This window comes from Dryobates pubescens (assembly GCF_014839835.1).
Source record: "Dryobates pubescens isolate bDryPub1 chromosome 41 unlocalized genomic scaffold, bDryPub1.pri SUPER_41_unloc_2, whole genome shotgun sequence".
In the NCBI taxonomy this organism is placed as follows: domain Eukaryota; kingdom Metazoa; phylum Chordata; class Aves; order Piciformes; family Picidae; genus Dryobates; species Dryobates pubescens.
This window is the reverse complement of record NW_026530686.1, coordinates 124523-150579: the sequence shown is the minus strand read 5'-3', so window position 1 is coordinate 150579 and position 26057 is coordinate 124523. Positions and strand designations below refer to the sequence as shown.

The window sequence follows — 26057 nt, the reverse complement described above, 5'->3', positions numbered from 1 at the left end:
GCGCCGGATCCCGGCCGTGCCACCGGCTCTGAGCTCGCCGTCGCTTGCCCCGTGGAGTCAAATTGGGGGTGGGCGCGGGGCTAGGGGTGGGTTACATCCCCTGGCAGGCGACCTGGTGCCGCATGCCCTCGTTGCAGATGAGGGCGGCTGCCCTCTCGTCGCTGTCGCCGTGCTGGCACTGCATGTAGCTGATGCCATGCGGGGAGTAGTGGTGGCTGCAGACGTTACAGGCTCTGGTCATGGTACCGCCGGGGCTGCTTCTGCGGGCACAGAGGAGCCCCACTGGCACCCACAGTGCTGGCTGGCACCCCGCGGTGCCCACGGATGCACAGCAGTACCTACTGACACCTGTTGGCACCCCACCGGTTTCTGTCAGTGCCTGTGCCTGGTGGCACTCAGCAGCACCTGCTGGTTCCCATTGTTGGCCCCTGGCACCCATCAGTGCTCACTGGGGTCCATCAGTACCCAGTGCCAGTCACTGGTGCCTCTTAGTCCCTGTCATTGTCTGCTGGTACCCACAGATGACCTATGGTGGCCAGCAGTGCCTGGTGGCATCCAGCAGTGCCCAGCAGTCTGCAGCGGTACCCAGCAGTGCCTGTGAGAGCCCATCAGACCCCAGTGCCGGCGCCCAGTGCCGTCTGCCGGTGCCCACGGGCGCCGTGCCCGCCCCGTGCCCCTCCCTCACCTGCATTCGCTGCAGGACGGCTGGCACTCCTTCTTGCGGAAGCGGCAGATCACCGCCGCGATCAGGGCTCCGAGCAGGGTGAGCAGCAGCAGGGAGCCCAGGATGGAGCCAGCCAGGATGCTCGCTTGGTTTCCTCCTCCTCCTCCTACTCCTGCACGACCACAATCTGTCACTGCCGGCCTCCCCCGGCTGTCCACTGTGACCATTCCCCCCGGTGCCACCCTGGCACCCAGAGCCAGCCCCCAGCAGCCCCCAGCAGCACAGGCTGCTTTCCCCCCCCCGTGGTGACACTTACTTGGAGTGGGGTTGAGGCTGACCTGGCACGTGGAGTACCCCACGCGGTTGGTGACACGGCACTGGTAGATGCCAGTGTGCGCCTCCGACAGGCTGCGGATCACCAGGTCACCCGGAGCACGGCCTGCAGCGGGCACAGACGAGCAGCTGGCACCCACGGCCTCAGACAGGGGTGTGAAGGGGCCTGGGGACACGGGGTGTGGGGTACAGAGGCAGACAGGGGTGTACGGGGGCATGGGCACATAGGGGCATGGGCACAAGCAGACAGGGACGTACAGGGACATGGGCATAGATAGACATGGGCACGGGGACGTGGGCACACACAGACACGGGCACACGAACAAGGGGGCACAGAGACAAGGACATCCATGAAGCCAGGTGCACACAGACACCTTGGTGCCAGCAGCCCTGGGCACCCACGGGCACCCACCACCAGGTGCACTCACAGACAGGGACCACCCCACCCACGAGTATCCCCTCCCCTCCTCAGAGCCCCCTGCCAGCACCCACCTTGGACAGTGCCAGAGGGCAGCTGCCCTCCGCCGTAGCCGCTGGCCAGCTTGCCCCACTGGTAGGCGAGGGGCGCGGCCCCCCCGCGGCTGAAGCACCTCAGGACGATGTTGGTTCCCCTCACGACTTCCCCCTCCACCCAGCACTGGGGGGTCGCCGGTTTCTCTGCGGGGAGAGGGAGGCTGTGAGCCAGCGGTGCCAGCGGCGCCGGCCGGCAGCGGGGCGGGGGAGCCGTGGGGCGGGGGAGCTTCGGGGCGGGGGAGCGGAGGGGCTGTGGGGACCGCGGGGGCTGCGGAGCGGGGGGCTGCGGGGCTGTGGGTACTGCGGGGGCTGCGGGGTCTATGGGAGTGGGGGGCTGCGGGTAATGCGGGGGCTGCGGGGTCTATGGGACCGTGGGCCAGGGGGCTGCGGGGCTGTGGGGGCTGCAGGGGTTATGGGGCTGCGGGGCTATGGGGCCGTGGGGCTGCGGGGCTCACCCTCCACCGTGACGATGACTTCGTGCACGGCCACAGTGTTCTTCTTGACGCGGCACTGGTAGGTGCCGGTGTCGGACACCTGCAGGTCGGCCAGGCGGATGGAGGCATCGTACTGGCTGGGGTCGTTCTGCACGAAGGCGACTCGGTCCTGCAGCCCGGAGCCGCTGCCGTAGTTGACGTGGTGGTCGTAGTAGGACAGGAACTGCGGGGGAGCAAGAGGGGGAGTCTGGGCAGGGCTGCTCTGGGGTACTGGGGGACCTGAGGCTGCCAGCTGGGCAGGGACTGCCTGGCCCTGCCCTGCAGTGCCCTGCCGGACCCTGTCCTGCTTACTTCTTCCCTATCCTGTCAGACTCTGCTTGTTCTGCCTGCTCCTTCCCTGCTCTGCCAGACCCTGCCTGTCCTGCCTGCTCCATCCCTGCCCTGCCCAGCCCAGACCCTTCCTGCTCCATCCCTACCCTGCCTGTCCTGCCTGCTCCTTCCCTGCCCTGCCAGACCCTGCCTGTCCTGTCTGCTGCTTCCCTGCTCTGCCAGACCCTGCCTGTCCTGCCTGCTCCACCCCTGCCCTGCCAGACCCTGCCTGTCCTGCCTGCTCCATCCCTGCCCTGCCAGACCCTGCCTGTCCTGTCTGCTGCTTCCCTGTCTGCCAGACCCTGCCTGTCCTGCCTGCTCCATCCCTGCCCTGCCAGACCCTGCCTGTCCTGTCTGCTGCTTCCCTGTCTGCCAGACCCTGCCTGTCCTGTCTGCTGCTTCCCTGTCTGCCAGACCCTGCCTGTCCTGCCTGCTCCATCCCTGCACTGCCAGACCCTGCCTGTCCTGCCTGCTGCTTCCCTGTCTGCCAGACCCTGCCTGTCCTGCCTGCTCCATCCCTGCCCTGCCAGACCCTGCCTGTCCTGCCTGCTCCTTCCCTACCCTGCCAGACCCTGCCTGTCCTGCCTGCTCCATCCCTGCCCTGCCAGACCCTTCCTGCTCCATCCCTGCCCTGCCTGTCCTGCCTGCTCCATCCCTGCCCTGCCTGACCCATCCCAGCCCTGCCTGACCCATCCCAGCCCTGCCTGCCCGGTGGCTGCTGTGTGACACTCACCACGTTCTCCGGGCCGGTCCGCTCGGGCGTGATCTGGATCCACTCGATGCCCACGCCCTGGGGACCGTTGTCTTCGGGCTCCAGCACATAGGGGCAGCCCAGCTTCACCGAGTCGCCCTTGGCCAGGTACAGAACCTCCCGGCCCTTGCTGTTGATCCTGACGGCCAGGAGGAGAGCTGGGGAGAGAAGGGCACTGATTGCACCTGCTGGGGGATACCCCAGACCTGTGCCCCGGGGCGCCCTGACCCCACATCCTGCAGCGCCCCAACTGCATGTTCTGCAGCACCCTGCATCCTGCAGCACCCCAACTGCATGTTCTGCAGCACCCTGCATCCTGCAGCACCCCAACTGCATGTTCTGCAGCACCCTGCATCCTGCAGCACCCTGACCCTGCGTCCTGCAGCACCTAACCCACGGGAGCAGGTCCGGGGCAGGGATCATTCTGCCAGGCTCAGGCTGGGGGTCCCGGTGGGGTTGAGCACCTATCAGGGCTGCCACCATCTGGGCCCTGTGAAGCAGCATCAGGGACAAAGGGGCACGGTGGGCTCCTTGCCCCCTGCCTGTCTCTGGCCAACACAGATGAGTGCTGTGGCAGGACCAGCCCGGCCGCAGGTGCTCTTCTGACCAGGGGGTGCATCCGGCACCCTGGGGCGCCCTGGCTCCGGGCAGAGACCCTTCCATCCTTGGTGGCATCGCTTCAGGAGCAGGTCCAAGTGAGAGGATCCATCAGCGCCTACCTGGCATGAGACCCAGGAGCAGGAGCAGGCTGGCGCCGTGCCCTGCCATGACGCTGCAGCCGTGCTGGGTGGTGAGGAGGAGCAGGAGCGGCGGAGGCTCCGAGGTGACAGGGCAGGGGCCGTCTGGGGCTGCTTTTACATGCTGGGCCGGGGCGCTCCTCCCTCTGGGGCGGATGCCTTTGGGATGACTGAGTGGCTCCAAGCTGTGCGTGAGCGATGCCGCCCTGCTCCACTCCCTACCCCCTAATTAAGCATCACCATGCTGTGGGCTCCCATCCAGCCAGACCCGGGCTGGGGGTCAGTGAGGGCAGGGGGTCCAGCACACCCTGAGGCACCCAGAGAAGGGATCTGGGGGTCCCTGCACCCTGAGGTGCCAGGTGGCTGGCACCCTGGTGTGGTCGCTGGTGGGATGAGGGTGGGGAAAGGCTTCTGGGACCCTGCAGTGAGAGCAGCCCAAGTGCAGCCAAGCACTGTGGCTCCATGGAGTTGCCAAGTTGTCCTCATGCTGGTCCTGAAGACATTTTGGTCTTGGGCAGGACTCAGGCCAGCTGGAAGAGCTTAAAGGTGTGGTTTGACCATGGGCTTAAGCTTCTGGAGATCCCTCCTCCAGTCCTGCCCCCACAGCAAGTAGGGACAGGGATGCTGCAGCCCTGTGGGGACCATGGACGCCCACCAAGCCCACGCTGGTGCCAAGTAGAACACTGACCTGGCTGGTGCCAACTAGAGCATAGACCTGGTTGATACCAACTAGAGCACAGACCTGGCTGGTGCCAACTAGAGCACAGACCTGGCTGGTGCTCCAGGGCATGGCTCACTGCACAGGGATGTGGTGGCAGCAAGAGGGGCAGCACACTCCAGGCTATGCTCAGCACAGTGGAGGGGACAAACAATGTGGCTGGAGGAGGCTGGGACAGCTGGAGGGGAGGAAGAGACCTCCTGAGACCTGAATCCAAGAGCTGGGGACAGGGATGCACTGCCCTGGACAGAGGAGTCGGAACAGGGATGCCTGGAAGTGGCTGGAGGATGTTGGGGCAGGGATGGGCATCAGTGGATGGAGAGGAGATGGGACAGGAGAGAGCAGCAGAGGATGGAGGAGCTGGGACAGGGAGGTTTGGCAGTGGATGGAGAGGAGTTGGGACAGGGGCTGTGGGCAGCAGAGGATGGAGGTGCTGGGACAGGGGCTGTGGGCAGCAGTGGATGGAGGAGCTGGGACAGGGGCTGTGGGCAGCAGAGGATGGAGAAGCTGGGACAGGGAGGTTTGGCAGTGGATGGAGAGGAGCTGGGACAGGGAAGTTTGGCAGTGGATGGAGAGGAGCTGGGACAGGGAGGTTTGGCAGTGGATGGAGAGGAGCTGGGACAGGGAAGTTTGGCAGTGGATGGAGAGGAGTTGGGACAGGGAGGTTTGGCAGTGGATGGTGAGGAGCTGGGACAGGGAGGTTTGGCAGTGGATGGTGAGGAGCTGGGACAGGGAGGTTTGGCAGTGGATGGAGAGGAGCTGGGACAGGGAGGTTTGGCAGTGGATGGTGAGGAGCTGGGACAGGGAGGTTTGGCAGTGGATGGAGAGGAGCTGGGACAGGGAGGTTTGGCGGTGGATGGAGAGGAGCTGGGACAGGGAGGTTTGGCGGTGGATGGAGGGGAGCTGGGACAGGGAGGTTTGGCAGTGGATGGTGAGGAGCTGGGACAGGGAGGTTTGGCAGTGGATGGAGAGGAGCTGGGACAGGGAGGTTTGGTGGTGGATGGAGAGGAGCTGGGACAGGGAAGTTTGGCAGTGGATGGAGAGGAGCTGGGACAGGGAGGTTTGGCAGTGGATGGTGAGGAGCTGGGACAAGGGCCGTGGGCAGCAGGTGCTGAGGGAACACTGGGGATGCTCAGCCCAGCAAGAAGCCCTGGCCAGGGGCACTCTCCTGTGCTGCTGCGTGCCAGGGCCAGGCCCCACGTCCGGCTCGCCGGGGCACTGCCCGCGGCACAGCTCGGCCGTGCCGGTACTTTCCACACGGGGACTGCCCGGGCCGGCTCGGCAGCACCGCCCCGTGCCAAACAGTCCCCGGGGCCAAGAGCTGCTCCATTTACTGGCCCTAAGCTGAGCTCACCGCTGCCGGTTAACCCTTCCCGGCCCCGCGCTGGGGACCGGGGCGCGCCCGGCACGTGCTGCGCCGCGTCGGTGACTCCGGGGACCCCGCACGCGGCCGGGCCCCGGGGGCGGCCCCGCCACGGCGAGAGCTGCCCGGCCGCGGCCGCCCGGTCACGGTGCCGGGCCCGTGGCTCCCCGGCCGCCGCCTCCTGCTTCCCCTCACGCAGGCCGCGTGGGGATCCCACGCCACCGCCGCGGGGACCGGCGCCGGTCGCAGCCCCCTCCGCGCGGAGGCTTTGGGACCCTCCGAGCCGAGCCTGGCGGCGGCCGCCTGGGCGGGCAGTGACCGAGGGTGGCACCGCTGCTGTGTGGCTGCGGGGACCGGCGCTGGGCTGCCGAGCCTGGCACAGGGGGGGCTCGGGAGCTTGGTGGCCGTGCCCAGGGTGGGCTCTGGGGTGGCAGCTGCCTGCTCAGCCTGTGCCACGGCTCAGCCTGTGCCACACGCTGCCCTGCAGAGCCTGGCACCGTCACCACGGGCACATGGATCACAAGGGGCAGTGGCCTCTCGTCCTCCCTCCTGACCCAGCCTGGAGGAGGCTCAGGGCTCCGGGCAGAGTCCTCTGAGCTGTCCTCCTGCCCAGGGCAGTCTCGCCTGCCTCGGCTCTCCTTATTTTCCAGCTGCTCTGACAATTAATCAGAGCCACTCCTGCGGGCTCCTGGCCCTCTGAAGCTGCCAGGCCCTGTCCCAGCGGATGCGAAATGTTTGCATCATGCTCTGGTCTCCTCGCTGTGCCCCTGCCACTGCTGCAGGGCCTGGTGGTGACACTTCAGTGGCTTGGTGGTGACACTTCAGTGGCTTGCTGGCACTGCCAGCTCTGCTGTGGCTGTGGGCAGCCAGGTCCAGGGCTGTGTGTATGGAGAGGACCCTGCCCGGCTCGCAGGGAACCTCCTGGAGCCACCCGACGGCGGGGGGGGGGGGGGGGGGGGGGGGGCTGGGACACTCCCACGGCTTTGGTGGTGACCCTGAGCTGTGCCAAGGGCCTGGGTGAGGGGGGGATGTGGGCAGGAGGGCAGTGGAGGGTTGGTTGGACAATGAGCTTTGGGCCACTCCAGTCCTGAAGGCAGGTCCTGGCCTGCCAACCCAGAACAGGAGAAGGATGAAAGGCAGCATCTGCTCCATAGAGATCTCTGTTCAGAAACATCTTGGCCTGAGCCAAAGGGTTGGGGAGATGAAGCTCTACTCCTGGTGGGGCTGAGCCTGGTCGGGGGCCGCTCGCACTCCAGCCCTCTGCTCCAGCTGGGCACAGTACTTCTCGGGGATGCCAGCGGCTCTGCAGGGGAAAGAAATCATCAGGCCCCCTGTGCTGCACCAGCCTGGGCTTGAGGGCCTGGCACAGAGGGGCTCCTGCTTGATGAGGGCGCAAAGGAACCTGCGAGGTGGCCTCAAGGGGTGAGGAGCTGGGGGGAAGCCAGGAAGGACTTAGGGACCTGCGGGGAGGCAGGCGGCTGCGGGCAGCACATCACCTGAGCTCCTGCATCTTCTGCTGCTTGAGCTGGGCGATGCGCTGGCTGCGCCTCCGCGCCTCCTCCTGCAGCCGCCGGCACTCCTCGAAGGCAGCCGCCCGCTCCCGGGCCAGCTGCTGCTGCCGCTCCTGGATCTGGCGCCGGACCTCGCCGGCATGGGCCAGCCGCAGGCCTGCCCTCCGCTCCTCCTCCGCCTTCGCCTTCTCCAGGTGCTCCTGCTGGGCCCTGCCGGACAGCCCGGGGCAGGTGAGGGGTCCCCGCTCCGGCCCCTGCAGCCCGTGGGGCTCCGGCCCCTGCGGCCCGTGGGGCACCGGCCGGAGCCGCCGGCCCGGAGCCCTCGCGGCCGCTGGGCTGCCGCCGCTCCGCCCGGGGCAGGGCCGTGGTGGCTGTCACCTGAGGATCCTCTGGAACTCCAGCTGGTCCTGCTGCATCTGCAGGGCCAGGCCGTGCTGCCGGTGGGCGACCTGCTGCAGGCGGCTCTGCTTCAGAGCCTCCTCCTCCTCCGCCTTGCGCCGCGCCGCCTCCCGCTCCTTGCGGCGCCACTGGCGCTCCGCAGCCTCCTGGCTGCGCTTGGCTCGCAGCGCGTCCTGCAGAGGGACGCTGCGGGGGTCACCCAGAGCCTCCCTCCCGGGGCAGCTCTGCGTGGCCTTGAACATGGCTCTGCCTCTCTCCCAGCGCCTGGCTCCAGCAGTCTGCCCCAGAAGGCCACCAGCAGCCTGGCCTAGAGCAGCAGGAGCAGGGCAGGGAGTGTGTCCCTGGGCTGGGCACTGCTGAGGTCACAGCTGCAGTCCTGGGGTCAGGGTTGGGTCCCCCACTCCAAGAAGGACATTGAAGGCTGGGGTAGGGGCAGAGGAGGGCAATGTAGCTGGGGAAGGGTCTGGGGAGGAGCAGCTGAGGGAGCTGGAGGTGGTGAGGCTGGAGGAGAGGAGGCTGAGGGAGACCTCCTTGCTCTCTGCAGCTCCTGAGAGGAGGCTGGAGCCAGGGTGGGGGTTGGGCTCTTGTGCCAAGGAACAAGGGACAGGACAAGAGGAAATGGCCTCAAGCTGCCCCAGGGGAGGTTCAGGTTGACCATGAGGACAATTTGTGTCCTGCAGGAGTGGTCAGGGACTGGCACAGGCTGCCCAGGGAGGTGGTGGCCCTGTGGCCACGGCACTGGGGCCTGGGTTTGGTGCCCATGCTGGGGTTGTGTTGGTGTAGGTCTGGATGACCTTGGAGGTCTCTTCCAACCCAAACAATTCTGTGCTTTCATGACTCCAGGGACCCAGCCATGCCCCAGCAGCCCCACACCCAGGGGAGCTTCCTCTTGCCAGGGGTGGGGAGGGGGCAGGGCAGCCCCCCCTGTGCCACAGCCACAGACCTGCTCTGCCTGCCGGTCCTGTGCCCGCTCCTGCATGGCCCTCAGGCGTGCCAGCTCCTTCTCCTTCTCCACACGGAGCCTCTCCTGCTCGGCCTCCAACCTGGCCTCCAGCTCCTGCATGGGGGCAGAGCCGTGGGGCAGCTCCCTGCAGCCGCCCCGCTGCCCGCCGCCCCCCTGCCAGTGCCACCCGTGCTGGGTGCTGTTACCATCTTCTGCCTCTGGTACTCCAGCACCCTCTCGTCCTCCAGCCTCTCCTGCTCCCTCTGCTTCTCCTTCAGCTTCTGGTTCTCGTCGTTGATTCTTCTGATCTCAGCCTGGATCTGCCTCTGCTGCTGCTGCTTCCGCTCCAGCTCCTGAGGAGGGTGTGGAGGGTTGGAGAGCTGCAGGCCATGAGCTGTGGCGCTCAGCACTGCCTCCACTCCTCCTTGGGGACCTTCCCGAGGGTCAGCAGCTCCCCCAGGGTGGGGAAGGGCCCAGCAGCTTGTCCCCAGCTTCCCCCAAGAGGCCTGAGCTGTGATTCTGCTGCCTGCTGTCTCTGCCCCCCAGGTCTGACTTGCCCAGCAAAGGGCCACCCTGCCAGCAGGCTCAAACCCTGTTGCCCAGCCCCCTCCCTGCTCCCCAGCAGCTCTCTGCTCACACCTTCAGGTCCTCCATCTTCAGCCTCTCCAGGTGCTCCAGCAGCTCCTGTGCCTCCTGCTCCCTCTGGGCATCCCTCAGGGCCTGCTCCTCCGCGTTCTGCTCCATCTGCCTCACGATCTCCTGCCTGCCTCTGGAAAGCAGAGAGCCAAAGGTTCCCTCTGGCTCCATCCTGCTCCCAGGAACAGCAGCACAGACCTCAGGCAGGGGTTGGAAGACCTCTGGAGAACATCCAGTCCAACCCCCCCCCTGCCAGAGCAGGGCACCCAGGGCAGCTCCCACAGGAACACATCCAGGTGGGGCTGCAAAGTCTCCAGAGGAGACTCCACCACCTCTCTGGGCAGCCTGCTGCAGGCCTCCAGCAGCCTCACAGCAAGGACATTTCTCTCCTCCTGGGCTCCAGCCTGTACCCACTGGTCCTTGTCCTGGATACCACCAGAGCCTGGCAGCTTCATCCTGCCCCCCACCCCTCAAATGTGTATAGACATTGATCAGATCCCTCTCAGCCTTCTCCTCTCCAGGCTAAACACCCCCAGGGCTCTCAGTCTCTCTTCATCAGACAGATGTCTCAGTCCCTTCATCACCCTCAGAGCCTCCATTGGACTCTCTCCAGCAGATCCCTGTCCCTCCTGAAGTGGGGAGCCCAGCACCGGGCACGGTGTGGCCTCGGCAGGGCAGAGCAGAGGGGCACTGTGGTGCCAGCCCAGCTGCAGCAGCTGGGAGCTGTGGTGTGAAGCTGGCAGCCAGAGGTGAACCCCAAGCCCAGCACAAGGCCTGGGACCAGGACAAGCCTCTGCAGGGAGGCCTCTGCAAACCTGATCAGGTCCTGCTTCCTCCTGCGCTCCTGCTCCTCCTGCAGCTCCTCAGCCCTTCTCCTCTCCACCTCCATCAGCCTGTCCAGACGCTTCTCCTCCTCCTGCAGCTCTCTGCTGATCAGCTGCTTCTCCAGGACCTGTGCATCACGGATCATGTGGCACTTGGCACCCAGGACCATCTGCGGGGGCAAGAGGACTCCCTGGGCTCCGAGCCGGCACAGGCAGACCCGCGGATGGGGAGCTGGGAGAGGGAAGGAGACCCTGGACAGCGGCAGGCAGAGCGAGGTTCAGGTCTGGAGCAGCCTGCTGGCAGCGGTGGGGCTCAGCAGCCTGCCCCGGCAGGCAGAGGGCCTGGCAGAAGGCCCCGGTGCCAGGGAGCCCCTGGCGCTACCTCGCTGAACTCCTTGATCTCATCCTCCTGCTCCATGCGCATCCTGTCGGCCCTCTGCAGCAGGTGCCGGGCGCGCTCCCGAGCCTCCTCCTCCAGCTCGCTCCGCGGCCCCGTCTGCTGCTGCCGGGCGGCCGCCTCCCGCGCCGCGCTCCGGCGCTCCCTCACCGCCTCCTGCGGGCACGGGCAGCTGCCGAAGGCTGGGCACCGTCCCGGGGCAGCCCCGGAGCAGAGGGGCACAGCTCCCCCCAGCCCGGGCCTGGCTCCCCCCCACGCTCCCCCCGCGCTGAGGGGTGGCAGGAAGGCAGCACAAAGGCTGCAGCGCAGCCCCCCGGGGGTCACCGCGGGCTGGGGGAACAACCAGCAAGGGATTTCTCCCCCACCCGCGGGCAAAGCCAGGGACCCTGAGCTGAGCATCAGAGGAGAGCTGAGCCCCAGGGCTGTGCTGCTCTGGCAGCAGTGGGCACACCGAAGTGTGGGCTGAGGATGGTGGCATCTGAGCAGCGCTCTGGGGGCAGCCCCAGCCTGGGGCCCCTTCCAGCCTGGGGATTCTGTGTCTCTGCCCCACAAGGCTGGCCCTGCCTGGGCACCCCCCCTCCACCCCCAGAGCTGCTGGCAAGGGAAGGGGCAGAGGGGAGATGCCTACAAGAGCTGCTTCCTTCTCTGCTTTGAGGGCTGCCAGCCTGGCCCTGCGCTCCTCCTTGCTCAGCACCGTCGCTGCTGCCTTGATGCGCTGGAAGTCCTCCTGCCCCATGATCAGGGATGCTGCTGGCTTCTCTGTAGGGACACTGGTGGCACAGGTCACAGTCAGTGACACCACAGCCCCCCACAGCTGCCTCTGGTCCCTCTACCTGCCCCTAGGTCCTGCCTGGGGTTGCCCACACCAGCTCCAGGACCAGGAGTCACCCAAGAGCAATGCAGGAAGCAGCAAGGCTGTGGGGACCCAACTGCCCTGGTCAGGGGGAGGAAGAAAGTGCAGTGAAAGCCTCTCCAGGCTGTGATGCAGCAGGCTGGGATGATCTTGGGGTGGCTGGGGCCTCCCAGGGAAAACCCCACAGCATTCAGCACAGGTCTAGTCAGCCCCCATTAAAAGATGCTGGAGCTGTTCCAGTCCAGCCTGAGCTTCCCAGCTCTCCCCCTGGGATGATTCTGCCACTGCCCTCAGCCCCTTTGCAGGGGGCCACACTGCTCAGCCCTGCCCCCAGACCAACTGCCACTGCCCATTGTGTGCCAGGTGGAAACCTCTGTCCCATGTGGACAGATCTGGGGGGGCAGAGGAGCTGTGGACACTCTGCCTGCTCAGGCTGCAGATCCACTCAGCACAGCTCAGCTTGGGCTCTGCTGCTGCTGGCAGCTAACCGGCATGGGAGGAGGGAACATGGCACTGCCCCATCCCTGAGCATCCCTCACAGCATCACAGAGGATCACAGAGGATCACAGAGGATCACAGAGGCTCCCAGGATGTTGGGGTTGGAAGGGACCTCTGGAGATCCTCCAGTCCAAGCCCCCTGCCAGAGCAGGAGCACAGAACCCAGCACAGGTCCCACAGGGACACATCCAGAGGGGGCTGCAAAGGCTCCAGGGAAGGAGACTCCACCACCCCCCTGGGCAGCCTGGGCCAGGCCTCTGGGACCCCCACAGGGCAGAAGTTCCTCCTCCTGTTGAGGTGGAACCTCCTGGGCTGCAGTTTCCACCCACTGCCCCTTGGCCTGGCCCAGGGTGCAGCTGAGCAGAGCCTGGCCCTGCCCCCTCCCTCCTGCCCCCCAGTCCTCAGCTCCTGAGAGCCTTTCAGCAGCTCCCTCTCAGCCTTCTGCTCTGCACACTGAGCACCCCCAGGGCTCTCAGCCTCTCCTCCCCAGGCAGTGCTCCAGGTCCCTCCAGCATCCTCAGAGCCCTCTGTTGGACTCTCTCCAGCAGGTCCCTGCCCCTCTGGAGCTGGGCAGCCCAGAGCTGGATGCGAAATTCCAGGCGAGGTCTCTGCTGGCCCTCTGCAGAGCCACCAGCCCTGCCTGTGACTCAGGCTGTGGGTTCAGAGGAAATCACTGAAGCTCCTGGTGCCCCCATTTCCCCACTGCTAAAAATGTGGCTAATGACACGAGGCTGTTGGGCAGGGGAGCTGTAGGGAGTTAATTACTCCTGGGCATTACTCAGGTGCCATGGGGAGGGAAGGGAGGGAGGCGTGTGGTGGAGGAGCCTGCATTAACCAAATGCAGAGAGCACTTTGAAGCTGTTCAGGGACTAAGAATTTACTCATTGTTATGGTGTGTCACCTTTCATCCACCCTGCTGAATATGAACAGATACCTGCATAATGATCAGCCCCAGAGCTGCATCACAGCATCGGATTCCAGGACGCTAAAGAATGGCCAAGGCCACAACGACCCTAATAAAGGTAATGACACAGTGCTGCTGCTGCTGCTGCTGCTGCTGCCCTGCTGCTGCTGCCCTGCTGCTGCTGCTGCTGCTGCTGCTGCCCTGCTGCTGGCCCCGTGCCTGCCTGCCCAGCTGGGATGTCTAGGACCTGATTTTCAGGAATTAAAGCCCAGCACAAACAGTCTCCCAGCAGGGATTCACAGGATGGGTTGGGTTGGAAGGGACCTTGGAGATCATGCAGCAGCAGCAGCAGCAGCCCAGGTTGCTCAAGGCTTCATCCAAGCTGGCCTGGGACACCTCCAGGGAGGGGACAGCCACAGCCTCCCTGGGAAATCTGTGCCAGGCTCTTCCCAGCCTCACTCTCAGCAATTTCTTCCTCTCAGTCTCCTCTCTCCCAGCTCAAAGCCATTGTCCCTCAGCCTGGCACACCCAGCCCTTGGCCCAAGTCCCACCCCAGCTCTCCTGGAGCTCCTTCAGGCACTGGAAGCTGCTCTGAGGTCTCCCTGGAGCCTTCTCCATGCTGAACAGCCCCAACCCTCCCAGCCTGTGCCCACAGGGGAGGTTCTGCAGCCTCTGCTCCTCTTGGTGGCCTCCTCTGGCCCCTGCCCAGCAGCTCCAGGTCCTCCTTGTGCTGGGGGCCCCAGAAGTGGCTGCAGAGCTGCAGCTGAGCTCTGAGCAGAGCAGAGCAGAGGGGCAGAATCCTCTCCCTGCTCTGGCTGCAGCCCTGCACAGGGCTGGCTCTGGGCTGCTGCTTCCTGTTGCTGCCTCATGCTGAGTTTGTCACCCCCAAACCCCCCTCCTCAAGGCTGCTCTCGAGCTCAGCTGGGACTGGACCTGTGGCCTGCAACCCCCAGCTTCAGCAGTGAGTCAAAGTGGGATGTGAAGGTCCAAATCCAGCTCCCAACCTTGGATCCTCAGCCAGCCCTGGAGCCTGAGCCAGCCTCAGAGCCTGAGCCAGCACCTCTGTGCCCTGTGCCACTCCACAACCCCCAAACCATGCAGGGGCAGGGCCCAGGCTGTGCTGAGTGCCTGAGGTGCAAAACAGGAAGCAGAGCTCAGCCTCGTGCCGAGGGACAACCACCAGGAAAATGCAGGGAGGTCAAAATGAGGCTAAATGGGAGCTGGGCAGGATAATGGCTCTGCTCTGCTCTGTGTGCTGCAGGCTCTTAATGAGGTGTAGTAATTAGGGCCAGGGCTCCTGCAGTTCAGCCTTGCTTATAAAACCTCCCTGTGCAGAAGCAGAGAGCTCCTGCAGCCGGGGTGCTGCTCCCCAGCCTTTCCCACCTGGGGCTTCCTGGTGCTGGGGGTAGCCTTTGATGCAGGGTGGGGGCTTGGGGGTGGGGGTGGTGGTCAGGTGTCACCCTGGGGGTGCTGCTCAGCCCAGAAGGAGCTTTTCTGGCTGCTGAAATGCTTTGATGCTGCTTTTTACTGGTTCTCAGCACAGAATCATGGAGTGGAAGTGAGCTCTGGAGATCACCGAGTCCAAGCCCCTGGCCAGAGCAGGTTCACCTAAAGCACAGCACAGAGGAACACATCCTGGTGGGCCTGGAAAGCCTCCTGAGGTGGAGACTCTCATGATGAAGTTGGGACAGTCCTTGACATCAGCCCAGGCTGGGGGTGATGAGGTTGAGAGCAGCCCAGCAGAGAAGGACTTGAGGGTGCTGGGGGTGGGGGAGCAGCTGGACAGGAGCCAGCAGTGAGCACTGGCAGCACAGGAGGCCAAGGGCAGCCTGGGCTGCACCCAAAGCAGGGTGGCCAGAGCTGGAGAGAGGATCCTGCCCCTCTGCTCTGCTCTGCTCTGCTCTGCTCTGCTCTGGGGAGACCTCACCTGCAGGGCTGGGGCCAGACATGGAGCCCTCAACACAAGGCCATGGAGCTGATGGAGAGGGTCCAGAGGACAGGCTGGGAGAGCTGGGGCTGCTCAGCCTGGAGAAGAAAAGGCTCCAGGGAGACCTCAGAGCTGCATTCCAATATCTGCAGGGGACCTGCAGGAAGGCTGGGGAGGGGCTGCTCAGAAGGGCTTGGGGGGCAATGGGTTGGAACTGGAGCAGGGCAGAGGGAGGTTGGACATCAGCAGAAGTTCTGCGCCATGAGGGTGGTGAGAGCCTGGCACAGGCTGCCCAGGGAGCTGCTGGAGCTCCATCCCTGGAGACATTCACAGTCAATGTTGATGTGGCCCTGGGCAACCTGCTCTGGTTGGAGCTGTCCCTGCTGAGTGCAGGGGGGGTGGACAAGATGCCCTTGGAGGGTCCCTTCCAGCTCAAGGCATTCTGTGATCCACTTCAATGCCCGGCACTGGCTGGCTCCACTGCCACCCAAGCCTGGGGTACCAGGGGCTGCTGCCCTGAGAGGTGCCAGCAGACAGTGGCACAAGCTCTGTGCACCAAGATGGTGCTGGGCCACACACCCAAAACCTTCTGGGAGCTGCCACTTGGGCACAGACTCACATGAGGTCACGGATGAAGTCCTTGGTGATGAGCAGAGTGGTCTCAGGCTTGTGCCCAGCAGCAGGGGAAGCCTTCTGGGCAGTTTGCACCTCCTGGAGGATCACAATGGGGCTGGCAGGGCAGGGCTGCTGTGGGCTCTGCAGGAGAGGAAACCCAAGTTACCCCAGGTGCCCTGTCCCAAGTTACCCCAGCTGCCCTCCCCCCAGACCCAGCTGCCCTGCCCCAGACCCCAGCTGCCCTGCCCCAGACCCAGCTGCCCTGCCCCAGACCCCAGCTGCCCTGCCCCAGACCCAGCTGCCCTGCCCCAGACCCCAGCTGCCCTGCCCCAAGTTACCCCAGCTGCCCTGCCCCAGACCCCAGCTGCCCTGCCCCAAGTTATCCCAGCTGCCCTGCCCCAAGTTATCCCAGCTGCCCTGCCCCCAGACCCCAGCTGCCCTGCCCCAAGTTACCCCAGCTGCCCTGCCCCAGACCCCAGCTGCCCTGCCCCAAGTTACCCCAGCTGCCCTGCCCCAAACCCCAGCTGCCCTGCCCCCAGACCCCAGCTGCCCTGCCCCAGACCCAGCTGCCCTGCCCCCAGACCCCAGCTGCCCTGCCCCAGACCCCAGCTGCCCTGCCCCAGACCCAGCTGCCCTGCCCCAAGTTACCCCAGCTGCCCTGCCCCCAGACCCCAGCTGCCCTGCCCCAGACCCCAGCTGCCCTCCCCCCAGACCCAGCTGCCCTGCCCCCAGACCCCAGCTGCCCTGCCCCAGACCCAGCTGCCCTGCCCCAAGTTACCCCAGCTGCCCTGCCCCAGACCCAGCTGCCCTGCCCCAGACCCCAGCTGCCCTGCCCCAGACCCCAGCTCCCCTGCCCCAGACCCAGCTGCCCTGCCCCAGACCCCAGCTGCCCTGCCCCAGACCCAGCTGCCCTGCCCCAGACCCCAGCTGCCCTGCCCCCAGACCCAGCTCCCCTGCCCCCAGACCCCAGCTGCCCTGCCCCAAGTTACCCCAGCTGCCCTACCCCCAGACCCAGCTGCCCTGCCCCCAGACCCAGCTGCCCTGCCCCCAGACCCCAGCTGCCCTGCCCCAGACCCCAGCTCCTCTGCCCCCAGACCCCAGCTGCCCTGTCCCAAGTTACCCCAGCTGCCCTACCCCCAGACCCCAGCTGCCCTGCCCCCAGACCCCAGCTCCCCAGACCCCAGCTGCCCTGCCCCAGACCCCAGCTGCCCTGCCCCCAGACCCCAGCTGCCCTGCCCCAGACCCCAGCTGCCCTGCCCCAGACCCAGCTGCCCTGCCCCAAGTTACCCCAGCTGCCCTGCCCCCAGACCCCAGCTGCCCTGCCCCCAGACCCAGCTGCCCTGCCCCCAGACCCCAGCTGCCCTGACCCCAGACCCCAGCTGCCCTGCCCCAAGTTACCCCAGCTGCCCTGCCCCAGACCCCAGCTGCCCTGCCCCAAACCCCAGCTGCCCTGCCCCAAGTTACCCCAGCTGCCCTGCCCCCAGACCCCAGCTGCCCTGCCCCCAGACCCAGCTGCCCTGCCCCAGACCCAGCTGCCCTGCCCCAGACCCAGCTGCCCTGCCCCAAGTTACCCCAGCTGCCCTGCCCCCAGACCCCAGCTGCCCTGCCCCAGACCCAGCTGCCCTGCCCCCAGACCCCAGCTGCCCTGCCCCAAGTTACCCCAGCTGCCCTGCCCCAAACCCCAGCTCCCCTGCCCCCAGACCCAGCTGCCCTGCCCCCAGACCCCAGCTGCCCTGCCCCAGACCCCAGCTGCCCTGCCCCAAACCCCAGCTCCCCTGCCCCCAGACCCAGCTCCCCTGCCCCAGACCCCAGCTGCCCTGCCCCCAGACCCCAGCTGCCCTGCCCCAGACCCCAGCTGCCCTGCCCCAGACCCCAGCTGCCCTGCCCCAAGTTACCCCAGCTGCCCTGACCCCAGACCCAGCTGCCCTGCCCCAGACCCCAGCTGCCCTGCCCCAAGTTACCCCAGCTCCCCTGCCCCCAGACCCCAGCTGCCCTGCCCCCAGACCCCAGCTGCCCTGCCCCAGACCCAGCTGCCCTGCCCCAGACCCCAGCTGCCCTGCCCCCAGACCCAGCTCCCCTGCCCCCAGACCCCAGCTGCCCTGCCCCCAGACCCCAGCTGCCCTGCCCCAAGTTACCCCAGCTGCCCTACCCCCAGACCCCAGCTGCCGTGCCCCAAACCCCAGCTGCCCTACCCCCAGACCCCAGCTGCCCTGCCCCAAACCCCAGCTGCCCTGCCCCCAGACCCCAGCTCCCCTGCCCCCAGACCCCAGCTCCCCAGACCCCAGCTGCCCTGCCCCCAGACCCCAGCTGCCCTGCCCCAGACCCCAGCTGCCCTGCCCCCAGACCCCAGCTGCCCTGACCCCAGACCCAGCTCCCCTGCCCCCAGACCCCAGCTCCCCTGCCCCCAGACCCCAGCTGCCCCAGTTTCTCTGCCTCCAAATCCCAGTTACCCAGCTTCCCTGCCTCCAAACCCCAGTTTCCTTGATACCCAACCCCAGTCACCCCAGCTGCCCTGCCACCAGCCCATGCCCAGCTCCCTGGCCTGGGCACAGGGCAGATGCAGCTTCCCCTCTCGCAGCACCCAGACTGGTGACACTTGGGCACGGGAAGGGCTTTCTGCCATGGCAGCCCCCCCTCTGCAGTGCTGAGGGCATGGGGGGGAACCAAAAGGACCCTCACAGTGCTGGGTTTGCCCTAGCAGTCTGGGTGCCAGCCTCTCAGCCAGGTCTGAAGCACAGGATGAGCTCAGGGCAAGACCTCACCAAGGCTCAAAGCATCACTGTGGCTACCTTGAGCCGATGGAAGCTGCCCCTGCCCTGCTCCTCACCGTGGCCCCTGGCAGGCACTTGGGCAAAGCTGGGTGGAAACTAGCCCAGAGTGCCCCAAACTCGCCAGGAGCCGGCAGGAGGGCGCTGGGGGACAGGCAGCTGGCACAGCCTGGCCACGAAGAGGCAGACAGCAGCGGGCAGAAACCAGTCCTCCCGGTACGGCTTGGGCTGGTGCCAGTCCCATTGCCTGAGCCAAGGCTGCCACCTAGTGAAGCATCCCCAGTCGTGAGGTGGTATGGGGAAGGGGGGCACAGGGGGCGCTGGGTGCCCCCAGGGGGGGTTGGGAGCAGCTGAGGGATGTCCCAGACACTGGAGGGCAGCCCCGCAGGAGCCTCCAGCCGAGCCACAGGGGCTGCGAGGGCTAAGAACCAGCCTGGGTCGGGAGGAAGAGGAGCAGGGACCCAACCCAGGGGAATGCTGCAGCCCTCCAGCACCTTCTGGAACAGATCCCTGCTGGGAATGCCGAGCCTGGCACGGCAGCTTCGGGTGCCCAGGGTCAGTGCCCTGAGGCCAGGCACTGGGCAGCATTCCCAGCCAAATCCCGGGGCAGGGCAGGGAGCCAGGAGAGCCAGGGGAAGGCTGACAGCTGTTGTGCTTCCCCTTGGGCCTCCTTTCATTGATGTAATTGACTTGAAGCTGGAGGAGGGCAGATGGAGGCTGGAGATGAGGAAGGGAGGCTGGGGAGAGCCTGGCACAGGTTGCCCAGGGAGGTTGTGGCTGCCCCCTCCCTGGAGCTGCTCAAGGCCAGGCTGGATGAGGCCCTGAGCAACCTGGGCTGGTGGGAGGTGTCCCTGCCTGTGCCACCCTGGGGGTGGCACTGGCTGAGCTTTGAACTCCTTTCTGTTTATTTAAGGGCTCAGCTTTAAACCCCCAGGGCACTGCTGGAACAAACCCTGCAGCCAGCTGGGTGCTGAGCAGGTCTCCAGGACCCTGGGTCCCTTGGATGAGGCTGGAATGCTTCCCTCTAAGGGGGCTGATGGCCCAAGCCAGAGGCTTTCCTGCAGCCCAGCATGGCAGAGACCTGAGCAGCGTCCCAGCCACCACGGGCCCCAGATGTGAGCTGTTGAAGGAGAGGGTTTGGCACTGAAGCACCTCAGCAAACAGAGATAAGGCTGCGAGGCACCGCGGGCAGCCCTGCAGCCAGGAGAACTCCTTGGGCTCGACCTGGAGAAATCCCAGGGAATGCAATCTGCATCCCTACGAGCCTCAAGGACCTGTTTATCTAACTGCTTGGAAGGCTTCAGAGATAACAGCTCAGAAACCTGCCCGGGGCTCCCCGGCTCGCCGAGGCAGACGGTCCCGGCAGCCCCGGGGGCAGGTCCCTCGCCGGGAGCTCCCCAGCCTCCGGCAAGCCCTCAGCTGGGAGCCGGAGAGATCTCCAGCAGGCTTCCTTCCTCGCCTGCCAGAGCCAGAGGCTTTAGCAAGGCTCTCTGGCCAGATTTGTTTCAAGCGATAAGACCCAGGAGAGGAAATTACAGCTGCAAACACCACCCCCACCCCCCCCGCGCCCCATCCCCGGGGAGGGAGGAATGCCTTGAGCGCGGCGTGGGGCTGCCCGCCTCCCCCACCCCCTGTTTTATCACCCAGCGTGAGATGGGACGATGGGACAAACTCCAGCAGCACCCAGCCTGGCACCCAGCCTGGCACCCAGCCTGGCCCTTGTACCTCGAGCTGTGCCAGAGCCCAAACGAAGGGTGGGGAAAGCCAGCAGCGGCAGCCATAAAGCTGCGCCCCAGAGCCCTTGGGCAGGGAGGGGGCAGGAGGTGGGGGGGAAGCAGCAGCAGCTTGGGGAGGACGCTCACACTTCGGCCTGGCCTGGCCAGGGCCGTTACCCACCCGGGTGGCAGCGGCTGGGGCTCTCCCGCGGAGCCAGGGCCAGCCCGGGGCCAGGCACGGAGGAAGCCGAACGGTTTCCTCGGCGGAGCCCGGCGGAAGCAGCTCTCGCTCCCTGTTTATCTCCTCTCTGGGCGGCCGGGGCACCCGGCCAGGGGGTCAGAGACCTGCTGGGGCGCTGCCTCGGCTCCAAGGGGACTGATTCCGTAGCTCCCTGAGAATGCTGGCGAGCAGCTGCTCTGGAAGCTTCCAGCCCCTGCTCCCAGGACTCTTCCCTCCATCCCACACGGAGTAACTGCAGACCCCGGCACGCCAGCTCCCCGCCTTTACCAGGAGGGTCATTTCCTGAGCTCCCGCGTCCCGCTAATTAACTAATTACCCTGTGAAAAGTGGAAGCTCGAGGTGCCAAGGACAGGGGCACAGCGGCCCCTGCGCCGGTGGCGTCAGCCCCGCTCCAGGGGGTGGGAGGTTGGTTTCCCTGCCCATAAGGAATTGGGGTCCTGGGAACTAAGACCGCGGAGATGGCCAGGCCCGGGGGGGGGGGAGGCTGGCAGGGGGTGCGACACCGTCCCGCACCGGCGCGGGGGTGGAAGCCAGGGCCCGTGGAGGAGGGTAAGAGCCTCCGGTGAGCGAGCGGGGCGGGCTGAGGCAGGCACCCGGAAGCTCGGAACCCCAGGATCACGGTGCCCCGGTCGGGATGGGGCTGGCTCCGGCCTGACGAGCTGCCGCCGCCCCCCGTGGCTCTGCCCGGTGCAGGGGGTGGGGCAGCCGGCGGTACCCCCGGTGACCCCGGCGCCCTTACCCCGAACAGCGTCTCGTCCACCTCGGCCGCCCGGGCCCGCCTCCGGTAGCGGCTGTGGGGGTGCGGGTGGGAAGGAGCCATTTGCAGGCTGTGGCGATCGGAGGTCTCCGGCGCCTCCGGTTCCGGTGCCCCGGGACGGGCTGAGCGCCCCATCCCGCCGCGCGCCGACGGTCGCCATGCCAACGGCCCCCGCGCGCTCCCGTGGCAACGGCCGCGCAGGAGGCGTGGCCACAGGCCAGCACCGCCCACAGACCCAACTGGCCCCGCCCACAGATCCCGCTGGGCTCCGAGCTGGGGGCGGCGGCAGGAAGCTGCCCGGGGGGGAAGGATCTGACGGCGGCTGGAGAGGAGCCAGGGGGTGCCCAGGTGGCCAAGGAGGGCAGCGGCAGCCTGGGCTGCAGCAGCAATGGTGCTGGCAGCAGGAGCAGGGCAGGGAGGCTGCCCCTGGGCTGGGCACTGGGCAGGCCACAGCTGCAAGCCTGGGCTCAGGGTTGGGCTCCTCAGGGCCAGGAGGACTTTGAGGGCTGGGGCAGGGCCAGGGGAGGGCAAGAGAGCTGGGGAAGGGGCTGGAGGAGAGCTTCTCCAACCCAAACAACTCTGATTCTATGCTATACCTCTTGCTCTGCCCCTCCCGGCACTGGCCCCGCCCCCAGCTCTAGCCCCACCCCTGGGGCTGGACCCCCCTCACCCAGGGGTCTCTTGCCTGCCCCCCCCCCCCCCATCACTCCACTCAGTCCTGTAAAGAAGAGGAGCTCTTTATTGGGGTGCAGAGGGGCTGCTCCCCCCCACCCCAGCACAGTGGCGGGGCTGGGGGGCACCATGGCCCCCAAGGCACTTTGGGGGTGGGGGCACAGCAGTGGGAGGAGGGCAGCACGGCAGCCCCCCCCCCTCCTCCCCCCCCAGCGAAATAATAATAATAAAAAAATGATTTTGGTCCCGGAGATACTGGCGGGGGGGAGGGGGCACCCGGACCAGGGGGCTGGCCCACGGCAAGGGGGGGTAAGGCAGTTTGGGGGCCGGCCCCAGCAGGCCCCTCGCAGGCGGGGCATGGGGGGGCCGTGCCAGCGGGGCGGGCGCTCAGAGGATCTGGCGGGGCATGCCGTAGCCAGTCATGCCAGCCTGGGAGGCGCCCCGGTTGGTGCCCATCTGCAGCCCGATGACGCTCTGGCCCTCCTTCAGCTTGTCCTCGGAGAAGACTCGACGGTTCTCCTGCGACTTCCTGCGGGCACGGAGGGCGTCAGCATCCCCCCGCCTCCGCTCCGGCCCCCCACGCCCTCCCCAGCGCCCGCCACCTACTTGGGGAACCAGTTGGGGTCTCCCACGAAGAGCCCATCGCCCTTGGCCACAGCCAGGCTGCCCAGGTTCATCAGTGTCCTCTGCACGCAGGCCATGTTCTTCCCTGCGAAGCCGCAGCCAGGCTCAGCCCCGTCCCCATCCCTGTCCCCTCCCCTATTCCCCGCCCGGTCCCCGCCCCGTCCCCGTCCCCATCCCTCTTTTCCCCTCCCCGCTGCCCACCCAGCCGCTCACCCTCCCAGAGGTCGACGGTCTGGAAGATGTCGGTGGCGGCGATGCCGTAGCGCTCGGCCGCCTGCAGGAACTGCGAGATCTGCTCCATCTGCTTGAAGGCCATGGCCGACGCCTGGATCTTGGCCACGGGCGCCTGGCCCCGCGGGTGCAGGCTGTTGATGAGCCGGCACAGGACCTAGCCGTGGGGAGAGCCGGGGGTCAGCGCCGCGGTACGGCGGCCGCCCGACCACGGCTGGCCCCGGCCGGGGGGATACTCACGGTGCCGTCCTTCAGCCACTGCTGGAAGCCATCTCTGCCGGGCGCCGGCTGGGCCACGTCCCCTCCGCACTGCCCCAGGATCCAGCGCACCAAGATCTGCTCCAGCTCGGGGTCGTACTGCCGGTCGATCTTCTGCTGCACCTCCCGGCTCAGCCCGTACGACGGTCCCCGGTTTGCCATGCTGACGGCGGTGGGGGGGTCTGCACAGATCAGAGCTCCATCAGTGCTCCCGGTGGCACCGGGGCATCTGGCACAGGCCCGGGGCATGGTGCAGCCCCTCAGGGCCAGCAGGTGACAGCGGGCACGGCCCCCAGCAGTGTGGCAGAGCGCTGCCGGTCAGGCAGCTTGGACGTCCGGCGCGGAGCCTTATCACCCGTGCCAGGCACTGCTTGGGCTCTGCCTTGCCCTGCCCGCTTCCTGTCCAGCCGGCCAAGAGTGGGCGCTGGGTGTGTGCCCACGCGAGGGCAATGGGGCATTTTAGGCTTGGGCAGGGTGGGCAGCACCATGGCCCCTTAGTGTTGGGGCTGGAGTCCTCGCCCTGAGCATCCTGGTGCCCGTGGCTCAGCCGTGCCAAGCCCGGTGCCGGCTGCAGCTTGTTTGCGGAGCTCGCCCGTTTGCTCGGGCCCGGTGCCAGATCCGGGACTGGCTCAGGAGCGTGGGGCCAGCTGCAGTGCTCCCCCCCAGGGAAGGGAGCCAGACCTGGCAGGCCCCGGGGCTGGGCACTGCCTTTGCCAAGGTGCCTCCAGAGCCAGTGCCACCCGTCATGCTGGGAAGGATGGAGCTCGAGCGAGGTGCCCACGTGGGGACACGAGTGGTCCAGCACTGCCCTGCCCATACAACCTGGGCTCCAAGTCCGAGAGGGGGCCGGAGCCCCCTGCCCAGGCCACGCACCACCTCCCGCACCCAGCCCTAGCACTGGGGGGCACCCTGGCACACAGGAGCACGTGGTGTCCCTCCCATGGGTGCGGTGTTCCTTCCAGCCCCACTGCCCACACCCCAGTTGGGGACATGTGGCAGCTGCTGGCCTCGGGCAGCCCAGCCCTGCTGAGGAGGACAGCCTGGGACAGCCTGACTTTGGGCTGGGGGCTCCTGTCCCCGGGACCAGCCAGGGCCAAGCCACCCTGGCTCATGGGGACAGGAGGAAAATCAGCCCCTGGGGAAGCCGGTGGCAGCAGCGGGGAAGCTGTGCCCTTGTGGCACCGCAGCCGGCACCGGTGCCCCCCAGCTCCCAGAGGCAGGGGCCGCCGCGGGGCTGCCTGGGGCGTGGGCTGGAGCATGGGCAGGTCCCACGGAGAGGGAGCCGGGAGCGCCCGGCCGGGGGCCAAAGCGGGTTGGGAAACAAAGAGGAGCTGGAACTGGTGCGGCCGGGGCTGGGCTCCCGGCACCGCCGGGGCTTGCCCAGCCCGGGGCGGGGGGGAGCCTGGACCAAGCCCAGGCCACTGCCGCGCTGCGGACCCCGCGGGCCCTGCACCCAGCCCGGCCGCCATGGGCAGCCCCGGGGGCAGCGGGGAGAGGGCACAGCCACCTTCCAGCACCCCAGGGGCCCCAGCTGGGATGCAGCCACTCGAGTGTCCCCAGAGGCACACGGGGGACGCCAGATCCCCCCGCCCCCGTGCAACAGGGAGGGGACCGCGGCCCGCAGAGTCATCCCGGGGATCCCCGAAGCAGCCCGGGTGCAGCGGGGAGGGCGCTGCATCCAGCTTATGGCCAGCGGGGAGGGCACCCCCGGCTGGGACACAGCCGCCCGGGGGCCGTGGGGAGGTGACGCGGACAGGGCCACCCCGGGGACCCCGCAGGCACCGAGGCGGGGACCGCAGCCAGCCCAGCCGGGACGGAGCCGTTACGAGGGCAGCGGGGCGGGGAGCGGGACTCGGGAGGCGGCCGTGCCGGCTCCGAGCGAGCGCTGCCCCGGGACAGACGCACCCCGGGGCGCTCGGCGCGGCCGGAAGCCGCACCCGGGTCCCGCTTCCCGGGCGCGGCCGCGTGTCCCGGCCGTTCCACGGGCACGGCGCCCGGCGCTGCCCGCAGCCGTTACGGGGGCAGGGCTGGGGGACAGCCGTGAGCCGGTCCCGCTCCGGGCCCCCGGGGCAGCGCGGCACCGGCCATTTTAGAACAGAGTGGCCGGTACTGTCCCTGTCCCCATCTCTGTCCCGCTCGCCACCACGGGCTCCCCGTGCCCACCTGCCGCCCGGTGCCCGCGGGCGCTGCCCGTGCCCCTCCCTACCTGCGGCGCCGATCCCGCGGTCCCGGTGCCGGCACTGCCGGATGCCGCCGCCCGCGCCCTTTTCACGGCTGATGTCAGCGCGGCCGGGGGCGGCTCGGTACCGCCCGCTCCCGGGGCGGGTCCGCCGGGCCGGGGCCGGGGCCGCGCCGCCACCGCGCCCCGGGCAGCCCCGCCCCGCCCTGCCCCGCCCGGCGGACCCTGGGAGAGGGCTCCGGGAGGGGCAGGGGGAGCAGGAGGTTGTGGTGACAATGGGGGACAAAGGGACCGTGGTGGCAGTGGTGGGAGCAGAGGGATGCTGGTGGGGACAACATGGCTGTGGTGGGGACAGGGTGGCAGTGATGGCAGTGGGGAGGCTGTGGTGGCTGAGGTGAAGACAGGGTGGCAGTGGTGGGGGCAGGGTGGCAGTGATGGGGACAGAATGTGGTGGGGACAGGGTGGCTGTGGTGAGGACAAGGTGGTTGTGGTGGCAACAGGGAGGCTGTGGTGGCTGAGGTGAAGACAGGGTGGCAGTGGTGGGGACAGCTTGACCGCAGTGTTTAAGGTACATCAGGATCCTGGTGGGGACAGGGTGGTGGTGATCGAGCCCAGCACGGCGGCAGTGGGGGTCAAGGCTGAGATGGGGACAGGGCCCAGCTGTGGTAAGCAGGGGACAATCCCCACAGCGGCAGGTGGCAGCTGGCAGGGTCCTGTTTTGGGGGTGAGGGCCACCAAGGCCACCAAGGTCTGGCCGTGGTGGCAGGGGAGGGGTTGAGTGGGACAGGGTGAGGGCTGCCCCCAGGAAACGCTGCCCCGGCAGCCGTGGTGTCCCCAGCGGCGCCAGGAGGGAACCGAGGCTCTTGCACAAGTTCTGTCTCCATGGGAAAGTGCAACCAAAACAACAAACAAAACCTCGGCCCCGAGCCACCGGCCGCCTCCGGAGGAGGTGACACAGCCCTGGCGGCGGCGGCCCTGCCACCCCACCCACCCCCCAGCACCCAAAATCTGCCCTGGGCTCAGCACCCACTCTCCCGAGCCAGCCTGAGGTGCCACCGCCTTCCAGAGCTCACTGATGAGGGCACTGGCCTTGGAGTGCCCTTCCTGCACCCCTGGGTGGCATGCGGCAGGTTGGGTGCTGTCACCCTTGTCCCTCTGGGCTGTGGCTGGCCCCTGGGGGTTTCCAGGGTGGGGGTTTCCATGGCCATGGAAGCAAGGCTGGG

General features: G+C 67.3%; 3 protein-coding genes across 3 annotated transcripts; all 3 read right to left on the bottom strand.

The window, feature by feature from the left end:
• Positions 1–91: 91 nt before the first annotated feature.
• VSIG8 (V-set and immunoglobulin domain containing 8) lies at positions 92–3832 on the bottom strand. Its single transcript, XM_054179228.1, has 7 exons — positions 3784–3832; positions 3047–3222; positions 1966–2167; positions 1490–1654; positions 981–1103; positions 686–824; positions 92–260 (listed from the first exon to the last, which is right to left on the bottom strand). The coding sequence occupies exons 1-7, from the start codon at positions 3830–3832 to the stop codon at positions 92–94; spliced, it is 1023 nt and encodes a 340-aa protein (XP_054035203.1).
• A 3184-nt stretch (positions 3833–7016) lies between these two features.
• Positions 7017–20991, bottom strand: CFAP45 (cilia and flagella associated protein 45). Its single transcript, XM_054179230.1, has 11 exons — positions 20853–20991; positions 15394–15530; positions 11221–11362; positions 10578–10748; positions 10187–10365; positions 9375–9504; positions 8942–9088; positions 8736–8849; positions 7772–7965; positions 7379–7603; positions 7017–7185 (listed from the first exon to the last, which is right to left on the bottom strand). Exons 1-11 carry the CDS (start codon positions 20931–20933, stop codon positions 7092–7094), a joined length of 1614 nt encoding a protein of 537 aa, XP_054035205.1. The 5' UTR covers positions 20934–20991; the 3' UTR covers positions 7017–7091.
• A 605-nt stretch (positions 20992–21596) lies between these two features.
• On the bottom strand, positions 21597–24991 carry TAGLN2 (transgelin 2). Its single transcript, XM_054179229.1, has 5 exons — positions 24862–24991; positions 22638–22837; positions 22380–22554; positions 22149–22251; positions 21597–22071 (listed from the first exon to the last, which is right to left on the bottom strand). Exons 2-5 carry the CDS (start codon positions 22815–22817, stop codon positions 21930–21932), a joined length of 600 nt encoding a protein of 199 aa, XP_054035204.1. The 5' UTR covers positions 22818–22837; positions 24862–24991; the 3' UTR covers positions 21597–21929.
• Between the last annotated feature and the right edge of the window lie 1066 nt (positions 24992–26057).

What these genes read in the sequence shown, in the direction of transcription:
- VSIG8 (XM_054179228.1), bottom strand. Translation starts at nt 3,832, where the DNA reads ATGGCAGGGCACGGCGCCAGCCTGCTCCTGCTCCTGGGTCTCATGCCA. An exon ending in GCTCCTGGGTCTCATGCCAG is followed by an intron (nt 3,223 to 3,783) that starts GTAGGCGCTGAT and finishes TTCTCTCCCCAG; the next exon opens with CTCTCCTCCTGGCCGTCAGG. An exon ending in GGACCGGCCCGGAGAACGTG is followed by an intron (nt 2,168 to 3,046) that starts GTGAGTGTCACA and finishes GCTCCCCCGCAG; the next exon opens with TTCCTGTCCTACTACGACCA.
- CFAP45 (XM_054179230.1), bottom strand. Translation starts at nt 20,933, where the DNA reads ATGGCTCCTTCCCACCCGCACCCCCACAGCCGCTACCGGAGGCGGGCC. An exon ending in AGATCAAGGAGTTCAGCGAG is followed by an intron (nt 10,366 to 10,577) that starts GTAGCGCCAGGG and finishes TTGCCCCCGCAG; the next exon opens with ATGGTCCTGGGTGCCAAGTG. An exon ending in AGGACCGGCAGGCAGAGCAG is followed by an intron (nt 7,966 to 8,735) that starts GTCTGTGGCTGT and finishes GTCCCTCTGCAG; the next exon opens with GACGCGCTGCGAGCCAAGCG.
- TAGLN2 (XM_054179229.1), bottom strand. Translation starts at nt 22,817, where the DNA reads ATGGCAAACCGGGGACCGTCGTACGGGCTGAGCCGGGAGGTGCAGCAG. An exon ending in AGTGGCTGAAGGACGGCACC is followed by an intron (nt 22,555 to 22,637) that starts GTGAGTATCCCC and finishes CCCCACGGCTAG; the next exon opens with GTCCTGTGCCGGCTCATCAA. An exon ending in GACCCCAACTGGTTCCCCAA is followed by an intron (nt 22,072 to 22,148) that starts GTAGGTGGCGGG and finishes CCGTGCCCGCAG; the next exon opens with GAAGTCGCAGGAGAACCGTC.